Below are 22,762 nucleotides of genomic sequence, written 5' to 3'. Positions count from 1 at the left end.
TATTTGCAGTTTTAAATTCAAAATTTAAAATAAATAAATATGTAACAAAGAATCAAATTAAAAATAAAATGAAATATAGTAAAATATATTCTAATTCTGAAAAAGGATTGTTTTTTCTTTAAATCAATGGTACAAGCATAGGGTTAGATAATCCTGATTTAATAGCAATTCAAGAAAGAAGAACTACACATCATTATTGATCATAAAATAGATAATTTTGAATATATTAAGTTAAAAAGTTTTTGTACAAACAAAACTAAGGCAGACAAAATTAGAAGGGAAGCAATAAACTGGGAAAACATTTTTACATTAAAAGTTCTGATAAAGGCGTCATTTCTAAAATACAGAGAGAATTGGCTCAAATTTATAATAATTCAAGCCATTCTCCAATTGATAAATGGCCAAAGGATATGAATAGACAATTTTCAGATGAAGAAACTGAACTAGTTCTAGTCTTATGAAAAGGTGCTCCAAATCACTATTGATCAGAGAAATACAAATTAAGACAACTCTGAATTACCGTTACCACTACACATGTCAGATTGGCTAAGATGACAGGAAAAAAATAATGACGAATATTGGAGGGGATATAGGAAAACTGGGACACTGATACATTGTTGGTGGTACTGTGAATGAATTCAACTATTCTGGACAGCAATTTGGAACTATGCTCAAAAAATTACCAAACTGTACATACCCTTTGATGATTAAGCAGTGTTTCTACAGGGATTATATCCTTAAAAGATCCCAAAGAGATTTTAAGGAAGGAAAGGGACCTAAATGTGCAAAAAATGTTTGTGGCAGCCCTTTTTGTAGTGGCAAGAAACTAGAAACAAAGTGGATGCCCATCAATTGGAGAATGGCTGAATAAATTATGGTATATGAATGCTATGGAATACTATTGTTCTGTAAGAAACGACCAGGCAGGAGGATTTCAGGGAGGCTTGGAGAGACCTACATGAACTGATGCTAAGTGAAATAAGCAGAACCAGGAGATTATATATGGCAACAACAAGACTATAAGATCAATTCTGATGGATGGGGCGCTCTTCAAAAATGAGATGATTCAAATTAGTTCTATTTGTTCAGTGAAGAAGAGAGCCATCTACACTCAGAGAGAGGACTCTTTTTGTTGTTAATTGCTTGCATTTTGTATTCTTTCTGTTTTTTTCTTTTTTGATCTGATTTTTCTTGTGCAACAAGATAATTGTATAAATATGTATGGATATATTGATCTAACATGTATTTCAACATATTTATCATGTATTGGACTACCTGCCAGCTAGGAAAGAGGATGGGGGGAAGAAGGGAAAATTTGGAACAAAAGGTTTTGCAAGGTCAATGTTAGAAAAATTACCCATGCATATGCTTTGTAAATAAAAAGCTTTAATTTAAAAATAAAAGTTTCTTCCAAAAAAAAAAAAAGGTGAAAGGGGCCACAGGAGCAAACAGAAAAGATAGCGGAGGCATTGTGGTTAAGGGAGAGAGAGAAAGGGAGAGAAGGAGAGACAGAGACAGAGAGAGAGAAAGAGAGGAAGGAGAAGAAGGAGAAGGAAGAGGAGGAAAAGGGGGAGGAAGAAAAAGAGGAAAAGGAGAGAGAGAGAGAGAGAGAGAGAGAGAGAGAGAGAGAGAGACAGACACACACACAGAGAGAGAGAGAGAGAGAGAGAGAGATGAGAATGGCCTGGGCACTGACAGTAAAGCTAAAAATAGTGATGACTTCAATTATACTTCTCTTTCAGAATTAAATAAATCTTACCAAAAAAAAAAAAAGTAAACAAGAAAGAAGTTAAGGACGTGAATAGGATTTTCTAAATACTAGAGAATCATCTGCTCTCATTACTGAATAGGAAGAGAGTTTACATATTTCTGGACTGATAAATGAAACAATTGTCTTTTTGGGTGCATTAAAAATGCAGAAGAGAAATAATAAATATATTCATTACTGATCACAAAGTAAACAAAGTATGACAGAAAACACCAGGACACGAGTTCTGCCTCTGACAAATATCATCTGTGTAACACTGTACAAATGATTTAACTTTCAATTCTCATTCATTTTCAGGCTGCATTCAGTAACCAACTATATCAGACTTCCCTCCTCAATCTTTTTTTAGCTTTCTTTTATGTGTTATCTTCCTCCATTAAAATGTAAGCTACCAGAAGGCCAAGATTTTCTACTTGGGTTTGTATTCCCTTCACTGCTGTCAGACACATAGTAAGTAATTAAGAAATGTGGAATAACTGAATTTAACTTTTAGCAACTCACACAATTTTAAAAGATAAATTTAAAAGCTAATTAACAATTGCTCTTCTGTAGTAATAGAAAAAATCATAGATCTAATCTCTCACCTTCCCCCCTCCAAAAAGCAGGAAATTTGGGGAGAATTTTAAAAACGAATAAAGTAATTTCATCTTTTACCACCACAGTAGCAACCAATAGATACTGACAATGGTTAAAGAGAATGTGCAGACAACTAATTAAAGGCAATCCTCAGTTCCGCCAGTTCCCTTTCAAACTGATTATCTTGTTATTAAATTCTAACTATTCATAATTTAACTACAGCCAGCTTATGTCTTGGCATTTTCTGTACAAACATGTTGATCTATGCTGTTAATTTACATCTTAAAACTGTATGGCAGCCAAAGTTTAAAATTTGTTCTTATGCTTTGTATAACTTAAATTACTTGCAAACTTTTAACAAGTAGTTTGTGAAGAAAAGTAAAACAGGGAAGGGAACAAGCACTTGTTAAGCATCTAGTATGTGCCAAGCATTGTCTAACTGCTTAACAAATATTCTCTCATTTGAGTCTCACAAGAACTCAGTGAAACAGGTGCCATAATTATCCTCATTTTACTGTCAAAGAAACTTGAAGCAGACAAAAATTAAGTGTTTTCTTACGCAGGATCACATCTAGGAAGTTTGAAGCTCAGGTCTTTCTGAACTTCTTGAACTTTTCCTTGAAATCAGATCTTCCTTACTGCAACATATCTAACATATATAGGACTGCTTGCCATCTAGGGGAGGGGAAAAATCAGAACAGAAGCGAGTGCAAGGGATAATGTTGTAAAAAAATTACCCTGGCATGGATTCTGTCAATATAAAGTTATTATAAAATAAAATTATATATATATATATATATATATATATATATATATAAAACAGATCTTCCTGACTCCAGGACCTTTATCCCCTATGGCACCTAACTCCCATAGCAGATTATTTATTATATTTAGGTTAATCATTTTCATATTGCTTTGTAATCAATGCACAAGTGTTTATTGGGTAGCTTGTTCCCACAGTGGATAGTGTGCTAGGCTTAGAGGCAGGAAGATTCATCTTTTATTTGGCAAAAATGGGACTAAAAGCACCTACCTCCCAGGTTTATTATTAGGATTAAGTGACTATTTGTAAAGCACTTAGTACAGTGCCTATCACAAAGCAGAACCTTAACTTGTTTTCTTCCTTCCTACTTCATGATGTCTCTGCCCAAAACATCTTCTTTACCCTAATAACTGCAATCCACTTCTTTCCAAAATTCATTACATTTTGAGAGTTTGGGAATCACATCACAGATTTTAAAGCTAGGTTGGACTCTTAGTCATATAGTCTAATCCTTTCTTTTTATACATGCAGAAATTGAGGTGAAGATAGGCTAAGTGAATTGTCCAACATTACACAAATAATAAATAACAGAATAGGTCCTCTGCCATTCAATCCAATTTTGGTTAATTCATAATGAATCTTGGGTCCTGGATAGTATATATTCTCCACTTGCTTAACTGTAAATGACTTTACTGAAATCTTTCCATGCTACTGAAGATTACAAATTTGGATCTGGAAAATGGAGAGTGGTATCTACCCTTCCTAAAAAAAAGTTCACAAGTAATCTCATCAACTTGCAGTTATCTTTTGACTCCTTCCTTTCCTTTGCCCCACTTACTAGATAAATTGCCAAATCTGGCCAATTTAGCCTCTACTATATCCCTTATCATCATTTACTCCTCTCCACTAACACAGTCACCCTTAAGCTCTACCAAAACTGGGCCACTGAAATATTCTTTTAGTTGGGCTATCTCCAGTTTCTCCCCTCTTCATTCTCCACACAATTGCCAAATTGGTATTTTTACAGCAGAATTCTGGCCATGTCACAGTATTTTTGAAGAGGTTTCAACAATTCCCTAGTGGTTTTAAGAAAAAATACAAACACCATTTTGATATCAAGACTCACATTTCTCAATTATCAGTCCCACCTCTGATGATTACCACCTTAAGTGATTTTACTTAAAGTAGATTATTACTGCTAAGTCACTTTACTTAAGATAATAAATCACTACTATTAAGTCATAATACTATTAAGTCACAATCTCTCTGGGTATCAGTTTTCCTCTGGATAAAATGAAAACGTTACACTGGATAGCTCAAATATGTTAATATATGTAAAATACTTTGTAAAACTTAAGTGTTTTATGAATACAAACTTTTATCATTCTTTTTTATCACCATTAGGAGTTGGAAGACTTACCTATAATATCTTAAGATCTTGAAAAAACCTGAGATTCCTCCAGATCATTCCTCTTTCAGACAGATCTCACATATTGTAATAACCCTTCATGTTGTAAATTCTGCCCAAAATAATGTATTTGCTGTTTTCCATCCATTACATTTCATCACCCAATTTTCCCATAAATTGTCATCCCTCCTTCTTGAAATGCTCTCCCTCTTCACCTCTGCCTTTTAGAAAACCCAGCTCCCTTCATTGCTCAAGTGAAGTTCTAAATCCCTACCATGAAGTCTGCTCTGATCTTTCAGTAATTTTTAACCTCTATCCCAAGTTATACTTCATTCTAGCCTTGCACAAAGTTTGTATTTACTCACATACATATTCATCACAATTATTGTGCTCCAGCTCCCACTCCTCCCAACCCCTCAAAAGGAAAGACTGCAAAATTCTTAAGGACAGGCACTCTTGTTTTTGTCTTTATATCTTCCAAGGCCTGGCATAAAACAGATATTTAATATGTTTAACTGAATCAAATCAGTGATGAAGACCTAATGCCAAAATCAAAGATAATGGTCCACAGTTGTATCAAGAGCACCAACTAAGGACAAGTCAATAAAATTCTTCAGGCTAAAATATTACTTTGTTTTTATAAAAGCAGCCTCTTTCACCCAAAACAGTCCCCAAAACTTTCACGCCAAAGAGTACAGCTAGTTTCAGGCTAAGAAGTGTTTAATAAATGGCCAATGAGCCACACTCCAAAACCCTGACATGCCAAAGATAGCCTTTCTGTCTTGGCATCCAATTCCTTTCCTGGCTGCCAGGTTGTGTGGCTCACACTTGACACCTAAGCATACCAATCCAGACACCAAACCGCTCCCGGCCCCCCAGCAGACATTAATGGGGATTACGCTCATCTCGGCTCGGGTAGGATTTTAAAACATTCCCCAAGAGTGACACTTGGGTCAAAAAGTGAAGCCCCAGGAGCGAGGCACTCCTACCGCGTCTTTCAGGCAGTAGGTAAGGCCCGGGCCTCTGCGGTTGTACTCACTTGGGAAAGGGCAGACTCCCACCCGGGAAGGAGCATGGAATGACTGCGGGCAGGTCCCCTAACCCGTTCCCAAGTATGTGATGGGGGCGGGGGGGGCGGGGGGCCGAGGGGAAGAAGGAAAGGACGCCCTTTCTGCCACCTAAACGAATCAGGTAGTTGATGTCTCCCCTTTACCTGAGCATCGTCTCTTGGGGAATGTTTTAGATTCAGGGAACTGAGCATTTGAATGACCAGACGAACTAAGAAAGCGCCAGGCACTCCTGACTAGGGGCACTGGCGCAGAGGCGGCGGATGAAGGTCATTGGACCCGAGTCGCGCGTTCCCCTCTCGCCCCTCCCCCATCCCCTGCCTCGGAGTTTTCTCTCACCCAGCCAGTTCTTGCGCTCCGGGATGTAATAGTATTTGTTCCCGAATTGATCCGTGCCCACATGCTGCTTCACTTCTTTCGAAAAGAGCCTGAAAAGGGCGCGCAGCACACCTTGGGATTCATTCATGCTGCCTCTCAGCCGAGTTCTAATCCTGGAAGTCGAAAAGGGGCGGAGACATCAGAGCCGAAATCCCACCTCCGCAGCGGCTCGGGATCCTCTGCAATCACCCGTCCGGCCACGCCTCCACCACGCCCTTTCCAGTAACAACAGTGCTTTCTATTGGTTTCGGTGTCCGTGGATCAGCCAATGGGTGGCGTTGCTCTTGAAGCCCCGCCTCCTTGAGCGAGACCGACCAGATCGGGTCATGGCGGTGCTGAGGCAGCTACCTAGTAGCGGGCGCGATGCTGAACTTCCTGGAGGCGCGGCAAGCGGGTCTGGACGATCCTGGGAGGCTTCGGAGAGCGGAGGCCACCCGGAGGTAAAGAGAGTCTGAGAAGCCGGTCAGGATCAGCGGTTCTGTTTATCTTTCTCGCCGCGTCCCACCAAGCTCCTTTGCCCTTTGAGCTACCTAGTATTCTTCTAGGTTGCAGGTTCCTTGCAGTTCCAAGGCAGGCCGGCCTTTCTTCTGGCCAAAGATTGGGACCCTCCTTGAGTCTTTGATCGCGTCTTCTCTGGTCTCCTCCGGGCATTTGCACCTTCGTTCATTCCTTTCCTCTTTCCCTTGAGATCTTCGCTGGACAGTCCACACTCCGCCGCTCTGTCCCTCACACAGGATACTCCACCTTCCATCTTCGTACTTTTGCACTAGCCGTCCTTCATACCTGAATTGCACCCAAAAAATACTTCTCCCCTTCTAGGCGAAGTTAAGGGTTTTCTTTCTCAGCTCCCCTTTCCCCAGCTGCTCGTGCCATCCCTACCACCTTGACTTCTTTCTATTGATTTGCGCTACTTCTTTTTGTATTTTGTAGATAAGTTTATAGGTTCGTATGGTCTCCCCAAATGTTCGTTTGGAAAATTCTTGACGTTGGCATTATTTCATTCATTACGTTGAGCACAGTCAAGGACCTTTGTATTAGAAACTGGAGATTAAAAAAAAAAATTCAAAATCAACCAATTAATGAACTTCTGTTGTCTACTTCGTGCCAGGAACAGTGCAAAAAAAAAAAAAAAAAGACAAAAGGGCAGTCCTTGCCCTCAAAGAGTTTCCAATCTCATAGGGGAGACAACGTTAAAAAAAAAATAAATAAATAATAAAAAAAACTACCGACAAGCTATAGACCTTGTTAATTGGAGATATTCAACAGAGCAGAGGCACTGAAATTAAGGACATAGGATCTGGAAAAACTTTCTGTGTAGAAAAGAAAGTGGGATTTTACTTGGGACATTAAGAAAGCCAGGAGGCAGAGCTTAGGAGGGAGAATATTCCTTCCATGAAGGCAGCCAGTGAAAATGCCAGAAATCTGAAGATGGATTATCTTGGAGGAACAACAAAGAGGTCAATGTATAATAGTATATTTGAGGTTAAGTGTAAGAAGACTAGAAAGCTAAGGAGAAGGAAGCAGGTTATAAAAGCCTTTGAAGCCAAAAATAGTATTTTATTATTAATCCTTGAAGTAATATAGAAAGCCAGTGGAATTAATTGAGTGAAGTGTGAGAAGAGTAAAATGGTGGACCTGTCTTTTAGGAAGATCACTTGCCAACTACTGTATGAACAGAAGTAAAGAGGCTTGTAGTAAGCAAACCAACCAACATATTTTAGTATTGAGAGATGAGGCCAATAACAAAGTGGCAGCATTGTCAAAAAGAAGAGATCTAGTTTGAGAGGTTATATGAAGGATTAGTCAAGCTTTAACCTCAAAATGGATATAGTGTATTGAGAGTGAAAATAACAAGTTTTTTTGGGACAAGTTTAAAATATCCACAGAAAATCCAGTTCAAGATATCTAAGAAGTACCAGTTCAAGTACACGGTTGGAGACAGAGTCTAGATTGGAGTTAGAAGAAAAGTTAAAGCTGGTTAATAGAGATGGGAATCAACCTAATAATTGAACTCAGTGAAACAGATTAAGATCCCCAATTATAATGATTTAGAGGGAGAAGAGAAACAAATCCAGGACGGTGCCCTGTGAACTTCTACAGTTAGAAGGCATGCCCTAGATAAAGATCCAGCAAAGAAGTCTGAGAAGGAATGGTCAAAAAGGTAGAAGAACCAGGAGAGAGAAGAATTGGAAAAACCTAAAGAAGAGAGAATTATCTGGATAAGGTAATTGACAGTGTTAGAGTCTTCAAAGAGATGGTGGAGGATAAGGATTGAGAAAAGGCCATTGTTTTGGCAATTACGAGGTCATTAGTAATAGAGACTGCTCCTTGAGTACATGCTTAACAAATGCAGGTTGATGTTAGGGAGTGTTATACTCTTTATATTTCTATAGCTAATACCTAGCACAAAAGCTGGCCTAGAGTAATTTTTAAATAAATGCTTAATGATTCAGTATTTCCTTACAAAGTGACTTGTTTTTTAGTTAAAAACCTGAAAACATGCTCTGGTCTTGCCATAAAATTATTTGCTTTACTCTGCCATCCTTAAAAGTTGTCATCTTTTTTTCTTTTTATTGCTGTATAGCCTTTAAGAGTTATCTGTCATTTGTTCCACTTTGATTACTTACTCACTTCCACCTTAACTCTTTTTTATGCACCACTTTTTTTTCTGAAATTATTTTGAAATTTTGAGTAATGAAGAAAGAACTCATAATATGTAGCCCAAATATAAAATTTCCAATTTTTCAAAAATATTCTCATTGAATTATTACAGTAAATAACAAAACAGAAATTAAGGTAACCCATGAAATAGTAAATATAATGATGATTCCTTTCATTTATGGCTAAAATCTGAAAATATTAAAATCTGAATAATTTCAAAAAATCAATAAATATGTATTAAAGTGTTTCCTTTGTGCAACGTACTGGAAATAGAAAAACAAAATTGAAATAGTGTCCTGCCATAGAGTTTTAAAGAATTCACTATTTCATTTTATGTAAGTACTTTCTCTAGCTTGACAAATTATAATACCTTCATCTTTAACAGATGATATTCATGAGTTACAGAATCCAAAATAATCAATTACCTGATGGCCAACCTGGTGATGAACCTCTTTGAACATTGCTGTGTTGGTCTTTGGAGATAGTTATAATGTTATAGACTATCTCCAGATCCATACACAATGTTTAACTTAGTAACAACATATCCTATGTTCTGTTGATACAGTGTTTAAGAACTCAAGACTTTTCCATGCCACAATAAAAGGTAAAACTTTAATACAGTAAACTCTGAACTAATGGGAAATTAATATAGTCATTGTTTATCTTAATAAAGATCCAAAAAAGAATCATTTTCTAGTCTAATTGGGCTACACACACTTTTTTTACAGATCATCATTTTGAGACAATAGAGTTACCCAACATAACACAGAAAGTAAGCATCAGAAGTTGGTCTTCTGATCATCCGCATCATCCCTAGGTCCTCTGTCTCCAGACCAGTACTCATTCTACTGTTCTAGATTGCCTCCCTAATAAGTAATTAAAACTTAAACTGACTTAATTTAAAGAAATGGACTTTTTTTCTTAATGTTTTCTTTTGTCTATCACAGTATATATTTACAAGTTTTCCTATATCTCCCCTTTCTTTCCCAGCCATATTTCTGCAAAAACTGTTTATATCCATTGTTTCAACTGAAACTTCTCTAGAATTAACAGTGACCTCTATTTTCAAAACATCGTTTTCAACATTCTAAAATCTTGTGTTCCAAATTCTTCCTGCCTTAACTATTCCTTCTAAATTTTCTTTAGAAAAAGGATCATCCATATCTCTTCCTTTGTGGGTATAACCTAATTCTAGGTTCTTTTTTTCTTTCTGAGAAATCTGTATATCTAGACTTCATCTCTGTCCTGAATTTACAGTATCAAAGCAGAGCTTATTATCTTTCCTCCTAAACCCATCCTGCTTCAGACTTCCTGAATTCTCTTAAAGGCAATATTCACTCAGGTCAGCAACCTAGGAGTCATTTTAATTTCATCCCTTTTCCCTATCCTTCAAACACAGGCAGATCCCAAGGCTTTTCCATTCTATCATCACAACATCCTTTGCATCCTTCTTTTCATTCAGCCACCATTTTGCCTCTTTCTTTGGCAATCCCACTAGCTTTTGTTATTGTTCTAGCTCAGAGGTCCTCAAACTTTTTAAATAGGGGGTCAGTTCACTGTCGCTCAGACTGTTGGAGGGCCGGACTATAGTAAAAACAAACTTAGTTTTGTGGGCCTTTAAATAAAGAAACTTCATAGCCCTGGGTGAGAGGGATAAATGTCCTCAGCTGCCGCATCTCGCCCACAGGCTGTAGTTTGAGGATCCCTGTCTCTAGCTTCTTAATTTTTGATGTCCTTGTTTCCATTATTCCCCTTACGAATACTTATTTCACATAGCTGCCAATTCAGTGTTTATAAAAAAGCAAGCTGATGGTGTCACTACCCTTCAGTATCTCCCAGTTGCCCCAAAGGGAAGATACATAATCCTCTATTTGTTATCTAAGCCCTTCACAGTATGGCTCCAATCTACCTTTACAAGACAGCTACATATCACTCCTCTCCACTCATTTTATCTCCTAGCCAAATTGGCCTACTTATTGTTGATCACACTTAACATTTCTATCACCTGCCTCTCTTTGTGTCTATACCCATCTGAAATGCTGACCCTTTTCATTTTTGTCTCTTGAAATTTTTATCTTTTCTATACTGCAACATATTTAACATATATAGGACTGCTTGCCATCCTGGGGGGGGGGGGAGGAGGGAGGGAGGGGAAAAAACGAAACATAAGTGATTGCAAGGGATAATGTCGTGTAAAAATTATCCTGGCATGGATTCTGTCAATACAAAGTTATTATTAAATAAAATAAAATTTAAAAAAAAAAAAAAAAAAGAAACAACAATATCCTCTGAAGAAGGCAACCCATCCAAAAGGATACATCCTCTCTCCGGATGAGTGACAAGTTTCGTAGAGGAGAAAATATTTCATTAATTTGTGTGTAATGCTCCAATAAACTAGTAAATGCAAAAAAAAAAAAAAGAAATTTTTATCTTTTCAAGTATCAATTTAAGTGCCAATTCTTACATGATGTTTTTGCTGATCTCCCTTATTTTAGTCCTTCCCCAGAATTTCTTTTTATATATTTTTAAATTTATTTATCTGGTACGTAATCTGCTCTGTCCTTCCTTCTTCCTCACCCCCACTTTAAATATGAATTCCTTAAATTCAGGAGCCATTTCCTTTTTGTCATATCTCTAGCAGAGTGGCTGACACATAAATATAATTGGTCAAAAAGCATTAAGTGCCTGTGATGTGTCAGGTTCTATACTAGCCAAATAACAATTCATAAAACAGTCTCTACTTCTATGGAGGAAACAACACATATAAAAGTGAACTACAGATGCTTAATAGTTATTGAATTAAATTTCCTCTCATATATATTAAAAGATTAAAGATGTATATTTTTAAAAGTTTCCTTGAGTGAGCTTTTAGAACACTGAATCCTTCATTTTAGCAGGAACCTTGTAAACTCCCTACTCCAACTAGCTTGGTATAAGATCATCTCTGCTCTATGCTTGGAAAATAATTTTCCATTAACTCACGAACATTCCTAATGATAGGGATCCAGGTTACACTCATAGCCTAAGTTTTCTGCATTGTTGAGAAGAAAACACATTGTATATCAATTTATGCTGCTGTCAGCAAGAAGGAAAGGTTCCTAAGATCATTTCATCTGAACAGTAAAACTTTTTTTTTTTTTTTTAAACAGAATTAGGTTGGGGGACTATTAACTCTTTCCTAGGAAACCTGAAATGAGTCTAGGACTGTGATTAGACTTAAAAAAAAAAAAAAACTTTCATTTTCTTGAATTTAGAAAATATATTTCAGAGGTAACATGGGGAAACAGTTACTTGAGACTTAGATAATATCATCTGATTCAACTCCTTCAGTCTTTTTAAGGGAAGAAACCAAGACCCAGACTAATGATTTGCCCTTAGATATAAAGTTCATCACGTATTAGCTGAATTAGGATTCAAATTCAGATCTTTCAACTCAGCCAAAACCATAAGTATATTTTTAATGTTTAACTTTACTTTTGAAAAATCTCTAATTCCAAATCTGTGAACATGAAGAACTTTATGAAATGCCTTTCTGTTTTTAAACAAAATGCCTTTTTATTTAATTAAATTGGTAAAATTGTACTAGGAATAATACTAGATTTCTGCTACAAGTATGAAGATGAAGAAGGGTTTAAATGTGAACTAGAAAGTATTACTTTACCGAATTTCAGTTTTGCTGAAATCAAAAACCTCTACATTCTTAAATTGTTTTTAATTTGTTCTTTTCAAAAATTTTTATTTTTTTTCCTAAAGGGTCTTAAAGCTGGAATTAAACAAAGACAGAGAAGTGGAAAGAATACATAGCAATGGTGTCAATACCCTTGATATTGAACCTGTTGAGGGAAGATAGTAAGTTCATTTTTTGTAATTTAATAGAATTTCTTTGTTAAGTAAATATGATCCCATAACTTTGTCAGTAAAAAATGCCACCAAAAGCCAATCTTGAAGTAATAAAAAACAAACAAATTACTAAATTGTTTGGACTTTTTAAAAGTAATTTTACACATGCGACCAAAACTAAGTACAAGTTGGCAAGTAAAGAGCCTGTATAACTGGCTTTTGTGAAGAATTAGTCAATATTAACACCACTGTCTAAATTTATATTTCTACAGCCCTTGAAGATTTACAATGCTCTCTACAAACATATTACCATTTGGTCCTCATAAGCTTGATAAAGTAGGCTTTGCAAATAATGTTTATGCACTTTACATTTGAGAAAACTAGAGTTCACAAAGATTATAGTCACGTGACTTATAAGTGATGGATCTAGAATTCAAATTCAGGTCTTATTCCAGCCTAGTATACCTTCTGCTACACTTAATACTGTTGCTTAGCATAATAATATGCAAAAGTCTGAAAAACCAGTTTGTTCTAGGATGGTTCAGTGTGACTGTTACAAATTCCTTTGTAAAGTGGTAGCAAACCATGCTTTTATAGGTAGTACAGTGGTAAACTCTATTTTGGTCCATGTCAAATTGTAATAAAATTGAATTTGTTGAACATTTAAGTATTTACTACATTTCAGTTATTTGAAATTTAATCTCTTGATGGAAGTAAGGAATCAGTTATTTACAAATAAATGGAAAATAAAAAAGTGTCTTTCTTTTTTTGACAGCATGTTATCAGGTGGTTCAGATGGCATTATTGTACTTTATGACCTTGAAAACTTCAGCCGAAAAGTTCATTACACCTGTAAAGCTGTTTGTTCTGTGGGCAGGTATGTATTTAAAATGTGATTAGTCATCAGAGAGCTAATATAAATATTTTCTGGTATAAATGCAAATTTGAAAATAATAGTATATTAAATGAAAGGATAAAATTGTATTCAAAAAACACATAATCATTACCTCTAAATCCTCTAACTTTTCAAAATATTAGCAAAAATATAAGGAGAATTGTACTTTCCAAATGATATTAGAATATACTTTTTAAAATGGGAATTTATAAATCTTTTAGCATATTTTCTTTCTTTGCATCTACATGTCCATCTTGATGACTGACTAGCCTTACTCTAATTCCGATTGACTCCCAAACTAGTTTTCACTCTATTATGATATTTCACTTTATGATTTCTTATATACCATCCTAGAACTTATCATTTCCCCTGACATCCCAATATTATCTTCTGATAATCATATCCTAGGTAACGCTACCATTTCTTCTCACTTCTTAACTATTAAAACAGTAAAGAAATCAATGAAATCTCACTGATTTCACCCACTGTCTAAATTTGTGGTGCTTATTCTCCAGTGCCTCACTGCTCTTCATTTTCTTATTCTTTACTCTCTTTCCTATTGTAGCAATTTTAAGATTTTTTTTTTTTCAGGAAGTTCTCAATCCCTGCCTTTCTACATTTATAGCATATTATGGGGCCTTTTATTACATTGAGATTCAGCAATCTGCTTAGTTTTCTGAACTCCTTTCTTTGATTCTCTGAAATTTCTTAATGTTCTTGACTATTTTCTTCTATCTTTACCTGTTTCTGGGTCTGATCCTTGTCTAAGTCATTGTTCCCATCTCCTGACTTATTCAAGCAGATATCCATTTTGTCTTCTACAACTTCAATTTTTTCTTTTTCCATTTGTATTTAATTTCCTATTGAAATTACTCAGTAATTAATAAAGAACTTATCAATTACTTTGTATATCCAGTCCCTGGCCATTCAATTATTGATTCTACATATCTGAAGTACATCCACTCTCTGATGGAGTTTAAATGAAGAAATGCATAGAGTATTGTTGTTCTCTATATTGAATAAAAAAGTCATTTCCCTTTCATTCTTGAAGTTCTTTATGTAAGTTGAGAGAAAAGCTTTTCTTGTTATTGTTATTCAGATTTCCCTAATAAAAAATCAAACCAAACCAAACAAAAAATCCCTTTAATACTGCCCCTTGTCATTTTCTCCAACATAATCTATTTCTTAAAAAAAAAAAAAAAAAAAGTAGTCTACATCAGGATTCTGTCTTGGGTTCTCTTCTCTTCTCCCTCTAAACTACTTCACTTAGTGATCTCATCAGCAAAATTGATTTAATTATCATCTTTATGCTAATAATTCTCTTATCTACTTATCCTGCTCCGAATTCCCTGCTAACCTCCAAATATGATAACCATTTTTCAGTTTGATTCCAGGTTAGTTAGTCAGTAAACATTAAGCACTTAGTATGTGTTGGGCACCATACTAAGCACAGGGGATACATTAAGAGGCAAAAACAATCTCTGCCTTAAAGGAAATCACAAGCTACAAGATGAGAAAAAAAACAAACAAGTATGTATAAACAAGTATAGACAGAATAAATAGGAAATAATTAAGATAAAGTAACTATAATTAAGAAGGATTGTGAAAAGCTTCTTGTAAAAGATGGGATTTTAATTGGAAATTGGAGAGCGCAAGGAAAGCCAGGAAGGAAAGCATTCTGGGTGTGGGGGACAGCTAAAGAAATTGTCTAGAAATGAGAGATGAAGTTTCTTATTCATGAAACAGCTAGGAGATCAGACTAGATCAAAAAGTATATGTGGGGAGTAAAATATAAGTAGATTGGAAAGGTTGGAGAGGACTAAGTTATGAAGGGCTTTGAATGCCAAACAGAGCATTGATCTTAGAGGCAATAAGAAACCACTGAATTTATTGAGTAGGCAAATGATTTGGTTAGACCTGTGCTTTAGGAAGATTTCTTTGGTAGCTGAATGAGGTTGAATTGGAATGGGGAGAGACTTGAGGCAGTCAGACCCATCAGCAGGCTATTGCAATAGACCAAACATGAGATGATAAGGGCCTGAACTAGAGTGATTAAATTGTCAGAGGAGAGAAGGGAAGTCGTAAAAGTTTTCATACTGACGGGCTTTGGTGGATGGGATGGGTAGATGAGATAGAGAAATTTAGTGAGAAATACAGTATGACTCCTAAGTTTCAAGTCTGGGAGACTGGCTAGATGGTATTGTCCTCTAGAGTAATAAGGAAGGTGGGGGAAGGTTATTGGGGGAAAGATAATGAGTTTTGTTTGACATATTGAGTTTGAAATGTCTACTTAGACATCCATTCTGAGATGTCTAAAACATATTTGGAGGTTAGCAGGGAATTCGGAGCAGGATAAGTAGATAAGAGAATTATTAGCATAAAGATGGTAATTAAATCAATTTTGCTGATGAGATCACTAAGTGAAGTAGTTTAGAGGGAGAAGAGAAGAGGACCCAAGAGAGAATCCTGAGAGACATTTGTTAGTTAGAAGGCATGGTTTCCATGAGGACCTAATGAGGGAGAAAGAGGAGTAGTTAGATATGTAAGAGGACCAGCAGAGAGAAGTGTCAAAAAATCCTACAGAGAAGGAAATATCAGAGATAAAAGAATGATCAACAGTATTAAAGGCTGCAGAGAGGTCAAGAAGGTTGAGGTTAGAGAAAAAAACATTAGATGTGGCTACAAGAATTCTTTGAAGATTTGGTAATGTAGCAAGTAGGAAGAGAGAAACTGGAGGTACCCATTGGAGATAGTCGTACCGTGTCTTGAAATTAATCTCTTAAAGGTCAACAATGACTTTAATTTCCAAATCAAATTTTCTCAGTCCCTACCCCTTTTGATCCTTCTATATCTTTCTTTACCATTTACCATCTCTTCTCTGTTTACTCTCATTGCCTCTTGCTTTCTGAGGGACTATACTCTGCCTGTTTTGCCTTTTAACCAATCCTCCTCTGTTTCTTCATCCTTGTTCCTTAAGGTAGAAGTTTCCCAAAGCTCTTTTTACTTCTCGATTATTTTATACCCTTAAATTACCCCCACCATCTACCTTTGCTTCTACTCATGTTTGAGTAGAAGTGGACAATATCCCACAAGATGACCAACTGGTCTACTAAAAATTAATGTTACCTAATTTCAACTGAACCTTCATTATAAGAAGACAATCTTTTATCTTGTATCTAATTGATTTGTTTTTCCATTCCCTAGAGAGGCTATTTCAAATTTCTCTTTTCCCTTCAAACCACTCACACTAATCCCTTTCTTCAACTATTCTGCTAAGGAACTCAATTTATAGTTCACTAAGAAAATAAAAACTGTTAACCAAGAGCTCCCTCTTTTTTTTTTTTTCTGCTTTTAATTTCAGGTTTTTTTTTTTTTTTTATGAATTGAGATGAATGTAGTTTGCCAAGACATTCACTTCATTTACCCTTGATCCCATCACTTCTCATATTCTGCAGATTTTTCCCCATTAATCTCCAGTCTCTCCCTATCTGCTGGTTCTTTCTCTGTCCCTTAAAAATGAACTAGAGTCTCTTCACCCTTTAAAAGAAAATTTCAATAGAACTTACAATTCCCCAAAACACCTAGAATTGTATTAAATCCCTCTATTTACTCCAACATACTTGTTAACCCTTTAAATCCATCTTCAGTCTCATTACTCTTCTAAAACTGGTCTCCCCAACATAATCAGTAATTGTTTAATTGCTAAATCTGATCGTATTTTCTCTACTCATATTTTTGTTCTCTGCAGTATTTATCACTATCAACCATCCTTTCCCTCCAGATACTTATAGGATATATCATCTGAATAATATCTTTAGATACCTCAAACTCAGCTTGTCCAAAATCAAATTTATTTTTTTTCAAAAAAAAAAAAAAAAAAAAACAAACAAACAAACAAAAAACCCTTGTCCTTCTTTCTGACTTTTTTTTCTACCAGTGGTATATACCCCTTACTTTTCATATTCTCATCTTCACAATCTTGGTAAATGTTTGAATTTATATTCTTCTTTGGGTCACTGAGGAGAAAGTGACTTGAGAGATAATCAAATTCAATCTCTGTTCTTGGCAGGTTCTTTAAAAAAAAAAAAACTTATTTAAAATTTAAATACAAAATAAGAAAAAAACAAAATAGAAAAAGACAGCAGGTTCTTAATAGCTCTAAAGTCTACTGTGTATTCCCAGGTGCCAGCCTCATAGTCCTTTTTTCTGTATACCAAAACCCAGTTTCAAGAAAAGATCCAGGTTTTTAAATAAGAAATAGGACTGCTTAGCTTCAGGCAGCTCTGACCTCCTTGCAGGGGAAGAAAGCATGGGAAAAAGAGACAATGTGTACGATTTGAAATTGGGAATATCTGGGCTCTACAGCTGAGACTTGGAAACTTTGTAATCTAAGTCACCTAACCTCTCAAATCCTCTAGTTTCTTATCTTTTAACATGCAAATAACAATATGTGTAGCTATTGTACTTACCTCCCAGATTGTCATAAGATTAAAAAGGTATAATGTATATGAAGTGCTTTGAAAATCTTAAGGGGCCCAGACCTCCAAAACACTCTTCAACTCAGACCATCAGCCTTCACTTCCCCCATTTTCTAGCTCTGCTTTATTCCATTAGAATGTAAACTTTTTGAGTACAGAACTGTCTTGCTTTTTTGTATTTGTGTCACCAATATCTAATATAGTGCCTTGCATATAGTAAGTAATTAACAATGCTTTATCTATCTAAAAGCCTACTATCACTATTTTGTCTAAATGGTCTCCTACCAAGAGATCATCATTTCTACTTTGGTAGTAATTTCCACTTAATTGATTAGAATTGGGTCCAAACAGTACTTCTGATTATCATATCCTCTCACTTTTTTTACAAATCAGATTATCAGTAGGCTAAGTTAAAAATTTATCAGCTGTTGTATTTTTAGCAGAAAAATAGTTGTCTGGATATATGAAGTGTCCTCCATCATTCTCTTAGCATGCTTCAGTGCCAGGTATATGATCTGTTTTCCAAACAATCAGTACGTCCTCCTTCTGCTAAAGTCATTGTAATCTCTCTCCACAGTTTTATTACTCTTCTTTTTTTGTCTGTTGATCCTCACTTAGATGTTTTCCACTCTGCTTCCTGTTTCAGGTTCATGAATATCCTCATGTAATAATAACCAATTGTTTACACAGTACTTTAAATTCTGTAAAACACAGTTAGGTATATGAATAAAGAATGTTGTTATATCAAATGATACATGATGAAATTGATACTTGGAGAAGTTAAATGACTTGTCTGCATGTTCCCAACTAAAAGATATTAAGTGGGGGATTGAATTCAGATTTTCCCAATGCATAGCCTAGTAATCTAACCATTATACCTTGCTGCTTTTCATATTAATTTATATTTTTAATATATAGTGCATATGGTCTTCATTAGGGATACTGCATTAGTAACTAATAGTATATTATTTCTATATCTTATCTGCCATATCCAATCATTTCACAATTCTTTTAAACTTACTTTCTAAATAGTTCTCAAATCCATCATTTTCTCTCTATTCCCCTGCTTTTTTTTCTGCCCCTTATTGTAAGGACTTTTTGGCAGCAGCCTCCTAAAAAGTCTTCCTACCTCCACTTTTTTCTCTGTATAGGACATACTTTTACATCGTAGGTACTCAATAAATGTTCGTTGAACTGAATTCTACTTAACTCATTACAGTGGTTGAGTCATCTTCTCTAAAGATCTTATGATTTCCTCACCCAATTGAAAAAAAATAATCTAGAGTTAACTTGATTCTGATTTAAAGAAAATGTTTTGAGGAAAGAGTAGATAATGAGGCAGTTCACATTTTTAACTGCTCTACTCATTCAAAGACGCTTAAATAGTATCCATATTTCAGTTTCCTGTTTTTAATCTGTTGATTAAATGATTTCAGTTAATATTCACAGCAAGCACACCAGTTAGACAAGATATGATGTCTTGTCCATGTTTTTGCAGGTTTTTTGTTTTTTTTTTTTGGGGGGGGGGGAGTTTTTTGAGAATGCCTCTTAGACCATAAGGATGTGCTCGTTATTTTGTGATTAAATTGCTTATATTTACGTAGGCCTTAAAAATTACAAAATGCTTCACTTTGTTTTATTTGATCTCTGTAATATCCTCATGAGGGATTAATTGGTGGATCCAGTAGCTGCACCTGGTTTATAATTCTAAGTCTAATGTTTTGTTTCTACTGGAATGTGAAGCTCTGCTCTTTATTCTAGTCACCTATGCTTTATCATATCCAAAGCAGAGGTGAAAAAGCAAGAAAAGTAAAAGAAAAAATTCTGGGTTAGTCTGTGAGGTTGTTCTAAGAATCTCCATTTCTTAGAGAAAATTAAAGAAGTATTACTTCATATTTTCTGTGGCAGGTTTTTTTTTGTTTTTGTTTTTGTTTTTTTAAGAATTCTGGGGCATCTAAATCGTCCACCAAGAGATCATCTAAATTAAAAGAAGGAAAAGTAAATTATTGTTAATTCAGTGTTTAATGTGTATTATCCTGCACTAAAGTCCTACTCTGATACTTATTGAATTGAATTTAGTAAACAGTTGTAAGCAGATTCACATAATGGATTGGGAGCGAACTTCAGTCAGGAAGATCTGGGTTTGAGGCTGGCCTCTGACACATATTGGCTTTGAGTGCACCAGGTAATTCTCTTAGGCTATAAGTTGCAAAACAGTGGATGTTCTTATTTGATAAAAAAAGGGGTTTCCTCACTAGTTCTCTATACCAAACCACAGCTGTAGATCAAATGAAGCCCAAAACATTTATTAAGTACTTAACATATATAAAGCATTATGTTGTGGTCTAGGGCAGGGCTTCTTAAAACTTTTTCCACTCACAATCCCTTTTTGCTCAAGAAATTTTTCCATGATCCCAAGTATATGTGTACAAATCAAACATTTACTGAAAATAAATCATAGTTTCATAACCTCTGCATTTAGTTATGATACCCCTTATGGAGTTGCAACTCACAGTTTAAGAAACGTTGCTCTAGAAATACTTAGACAGAAATGAAAACTTGTCCTCAAGAAACTTTGTCTTCTTGGGGAAACAACAAATATACAGATAAGTGAATGTAAAATAATTCAAGAGAGAGAAGCAAGAATAATTGGGGAGGAAGGTGCAGGGAATCATAAACAGCTTAGACTAAGAGTTACCCTTTGACTGTTTGAACCTGAGAAGGTAAAGGGAAATTTATCTCTAGTATAGGCCTCTCCACTGGTGGAATATCTAATAAGCCATTTTGTTTATATTATGGCATACATAAAGGGGAATATATAATTCTTAAAAGGTAGGAGAGGTGCCAGATTGTAAAGTGCTTTAATTGCTAAACTGAAGAGATGGTATTTGGTCCTACTAGTCCTAGGACACTTTGAAGAATTTTAATCAGAAGGTTTCAAGGTCAGTCTTCTATCTTAGTAATATAAACTGGCATTTAAATAAAGGATAAAGCATTCAGAAAACTATTACAGTGATGAAGACCTTAGCTTAGATGTTAGCCTTGTATTTCTAAAGAAAGGTTTAAAAGCAAAAGATATTGCTTTAAAGGTTGAAATGACAAGATGTGACAGCTAATTGAGTGTGTGGGGAGGGGAAATGTAGAAGTCCAGGCTGATTTTGAGATCATGAACCTGAGATGAATGACATTTGTGCCTTTTTTCCAGAAATGGGAAAGTTTAGAAGAGAGTAGAGAAGGGCAGATAGCAATGACAAAGTATTTGGACCTGCTGTGTTTAAGATGTCTCTGGGACTTCCATTTTATTATGTTCAGTAGTTAATTGGTGCTAAAAGACTAAGGTTCAAGAGAGAGACTATGGCTAGATATAAAGATTAGGGAATCATTTGCATAGATTTGGTAGTTAAACCCATGGAAGCTTATGGGATTGCCAAGAAAGAATATAGAAGAATAAAAGACTATGACCCAGGACGGAATCTTTCAGAAAACTCTGAATTAAGGGATAATAGTTTAGATGATGATCCAACCAAATAGGCTGAGGAACAGCTAGACAGGGCAAACCAAGACAGTGATGTATGGAAAATCCAAAGAAGATTGAGTATCTAGAAGGAGAGTTAGATTAAGAAGGTTTAGAACTGCCAAAAGACTATCTAATATGACAATTCAAAGATCATTGGTTATATGAGTAAACCAAGGATGTCCACTTTCCTCACTATTACTAAAGAGAAGAGAGAAACCATCCGTGTTTGCCAATAATATGATACTTTTTAGTGGGAAATTCTAGGGAATCCACAGAAATACTGAAATAATAACTTTAGCCAAATTGTAGACTACAAAATAAACCTTCAAAAATCAAATTCATTTCTGTGTAATGGCAAAATAGCAAAACCAAGAGTCAGTAATAGAAAGAGAAATTCAATTTCAGATCACAACAAAATTTATAAAATGTGTGGAGATCAATCTACCAAAGCACTAAAATGCCTTGTATAAATTAAATTACAAAATACTACTAAGGAAATAAAGAACAACTTTAAAAACAGTAAGACTATTCAATATTCATGACTGGGCTATGCCAATATGACAAAAATCACAGTGCTACCAAAGTTAATTTATATTTTTAATGCTATACAGATCAAATTATCAAAGATATTTTATAAAACTTAATCAAATAGCAATTCACTTGGAAACATCAAAAGATCTAGAATATCCATGAGAATGATCAAAAAAGGAAGAGGGAAAGGTAGAATAGCATTTCCACACCTCAGACTATTTAAAGTAGCAGTCATCAAAACTTTCTGGTAATGGTTAAAAAAAATCAAAAGGTAGGTAGATTGTGAGTAGATTAGACAAGGGAAAATTAGAAAGAAAAAAATTCAATAAATCAGAAAACAAATTACTTAGGAAAGAACTTACTGTTTGATTAAAACTCCTGAGAAAACTGAAAAACAGTCTGGCAGAAAGTATGTTTAGACCAGCATTTATACCACATTCACAATACATTCTAAATAGATATGTGACCTTAATTTTAGAGATCATACTATTAAAAAACATTACAAGTGAACCAAATTATACACCTGTCACAGTATGGGTATGAAATGGATTTTGAACCAAACAAGGGGCAAAGGTAATTACAAAAGATAAAATAGATACCTTTGATTACATGAAGCTGAAAAACTTATGTGTGGGTGAAATTAATGTACCTAGGCTAAAAAAAGAAAGTAATCATTACATCAAATTTCTGTGATATGTAAATATTTAAGATATATATAAAATCAATTAACAAACACTCATGTAAAGCCAAAAAACATTCCATAATAGATTCATTGTCAAATGATATGAACAAGTAATTCTCAAAAAAAAAAAATTGCAAACCATTAATTAAAAAGTTCCAAACCATTAATAAGAAAAATATAAATCAAAAGAACTCTTGG

General features: G+C 35.0%; 2 protein-coding genes across 2 annotated transcripts in view; one reads left to right on the top strand and one right to left on the bottom strand.

Annotated features, from left to right (window-relative positions):
• The window catches only part of NDUFAF2 (NADH:ubiquinone oxidoreductase complex assembly factor 2), a 228,562-nt gene extending 222,428 nt beyond the window's left edge, over window positions 1–6,134 (bottom strand). Inside the window, exon 1 of the mRNA XM_051991091.1 lies at window positions 5,922–6,134. Within this exon, the coding sequence (XP_051847051.1) occupies window positions 5,922–6,048 (127 nt within the window). The 5' untranslated portion in view covers window positions 6,049–6,134. The remainder of the gene's footprint in view (window positions 1–5,921) is intronic.
• A 131-nt stretch (window positions 6,135–6,265) lies between these two features.
• Window positions 6,266–22,762, top strand: part of ERCC8 (ERCC excision repair 8, CSA ubiquitin ligase complex subunit) — a 55,936-nt gene continuing 39,439 nt past the window's right edge. The window contains exons 1-3 of the mRNA XM_051991078.1: window positions 6,266–6,400; window positions 12,375–12,470; window positions 13,237–13,338. Of these exons, the coding sequence (XP_051847038.1) occupies window positions 6,324–6,400; window positions 12,375–12,470; window positions 13,237–13,338 (275 nt within the window). The 5' untranslated portion in view covers window positions 6,266–6,323. The remainder of the gene's footprint in view (window positions 6,401–12,374; window positions 12,471–13,236; window positions 13,339–22,762) is intronic.

Source organism: Antechinus flavipes, chromosome 1 (genome assembly GCF_016432865.1).
Source record: "Antechinus flavipes isolate AdamAnt ecotype Samford, QLD, Australia chromosome 1, AdamAnt_v2, whole genome shotgun sequence".
Classification (NCBI taxonomy): Eukaryota; Metazoa; Chordata; class Mammalia; order Dasyuromorphia; family Dasyuridae; genus Antechinus; species Antechinus flavipes.
The sequence above is the reverse complement of the archived record's forward strand: the minus strand, read 5'-3'. Positions and strand labels throughout refer to the sequence as shown.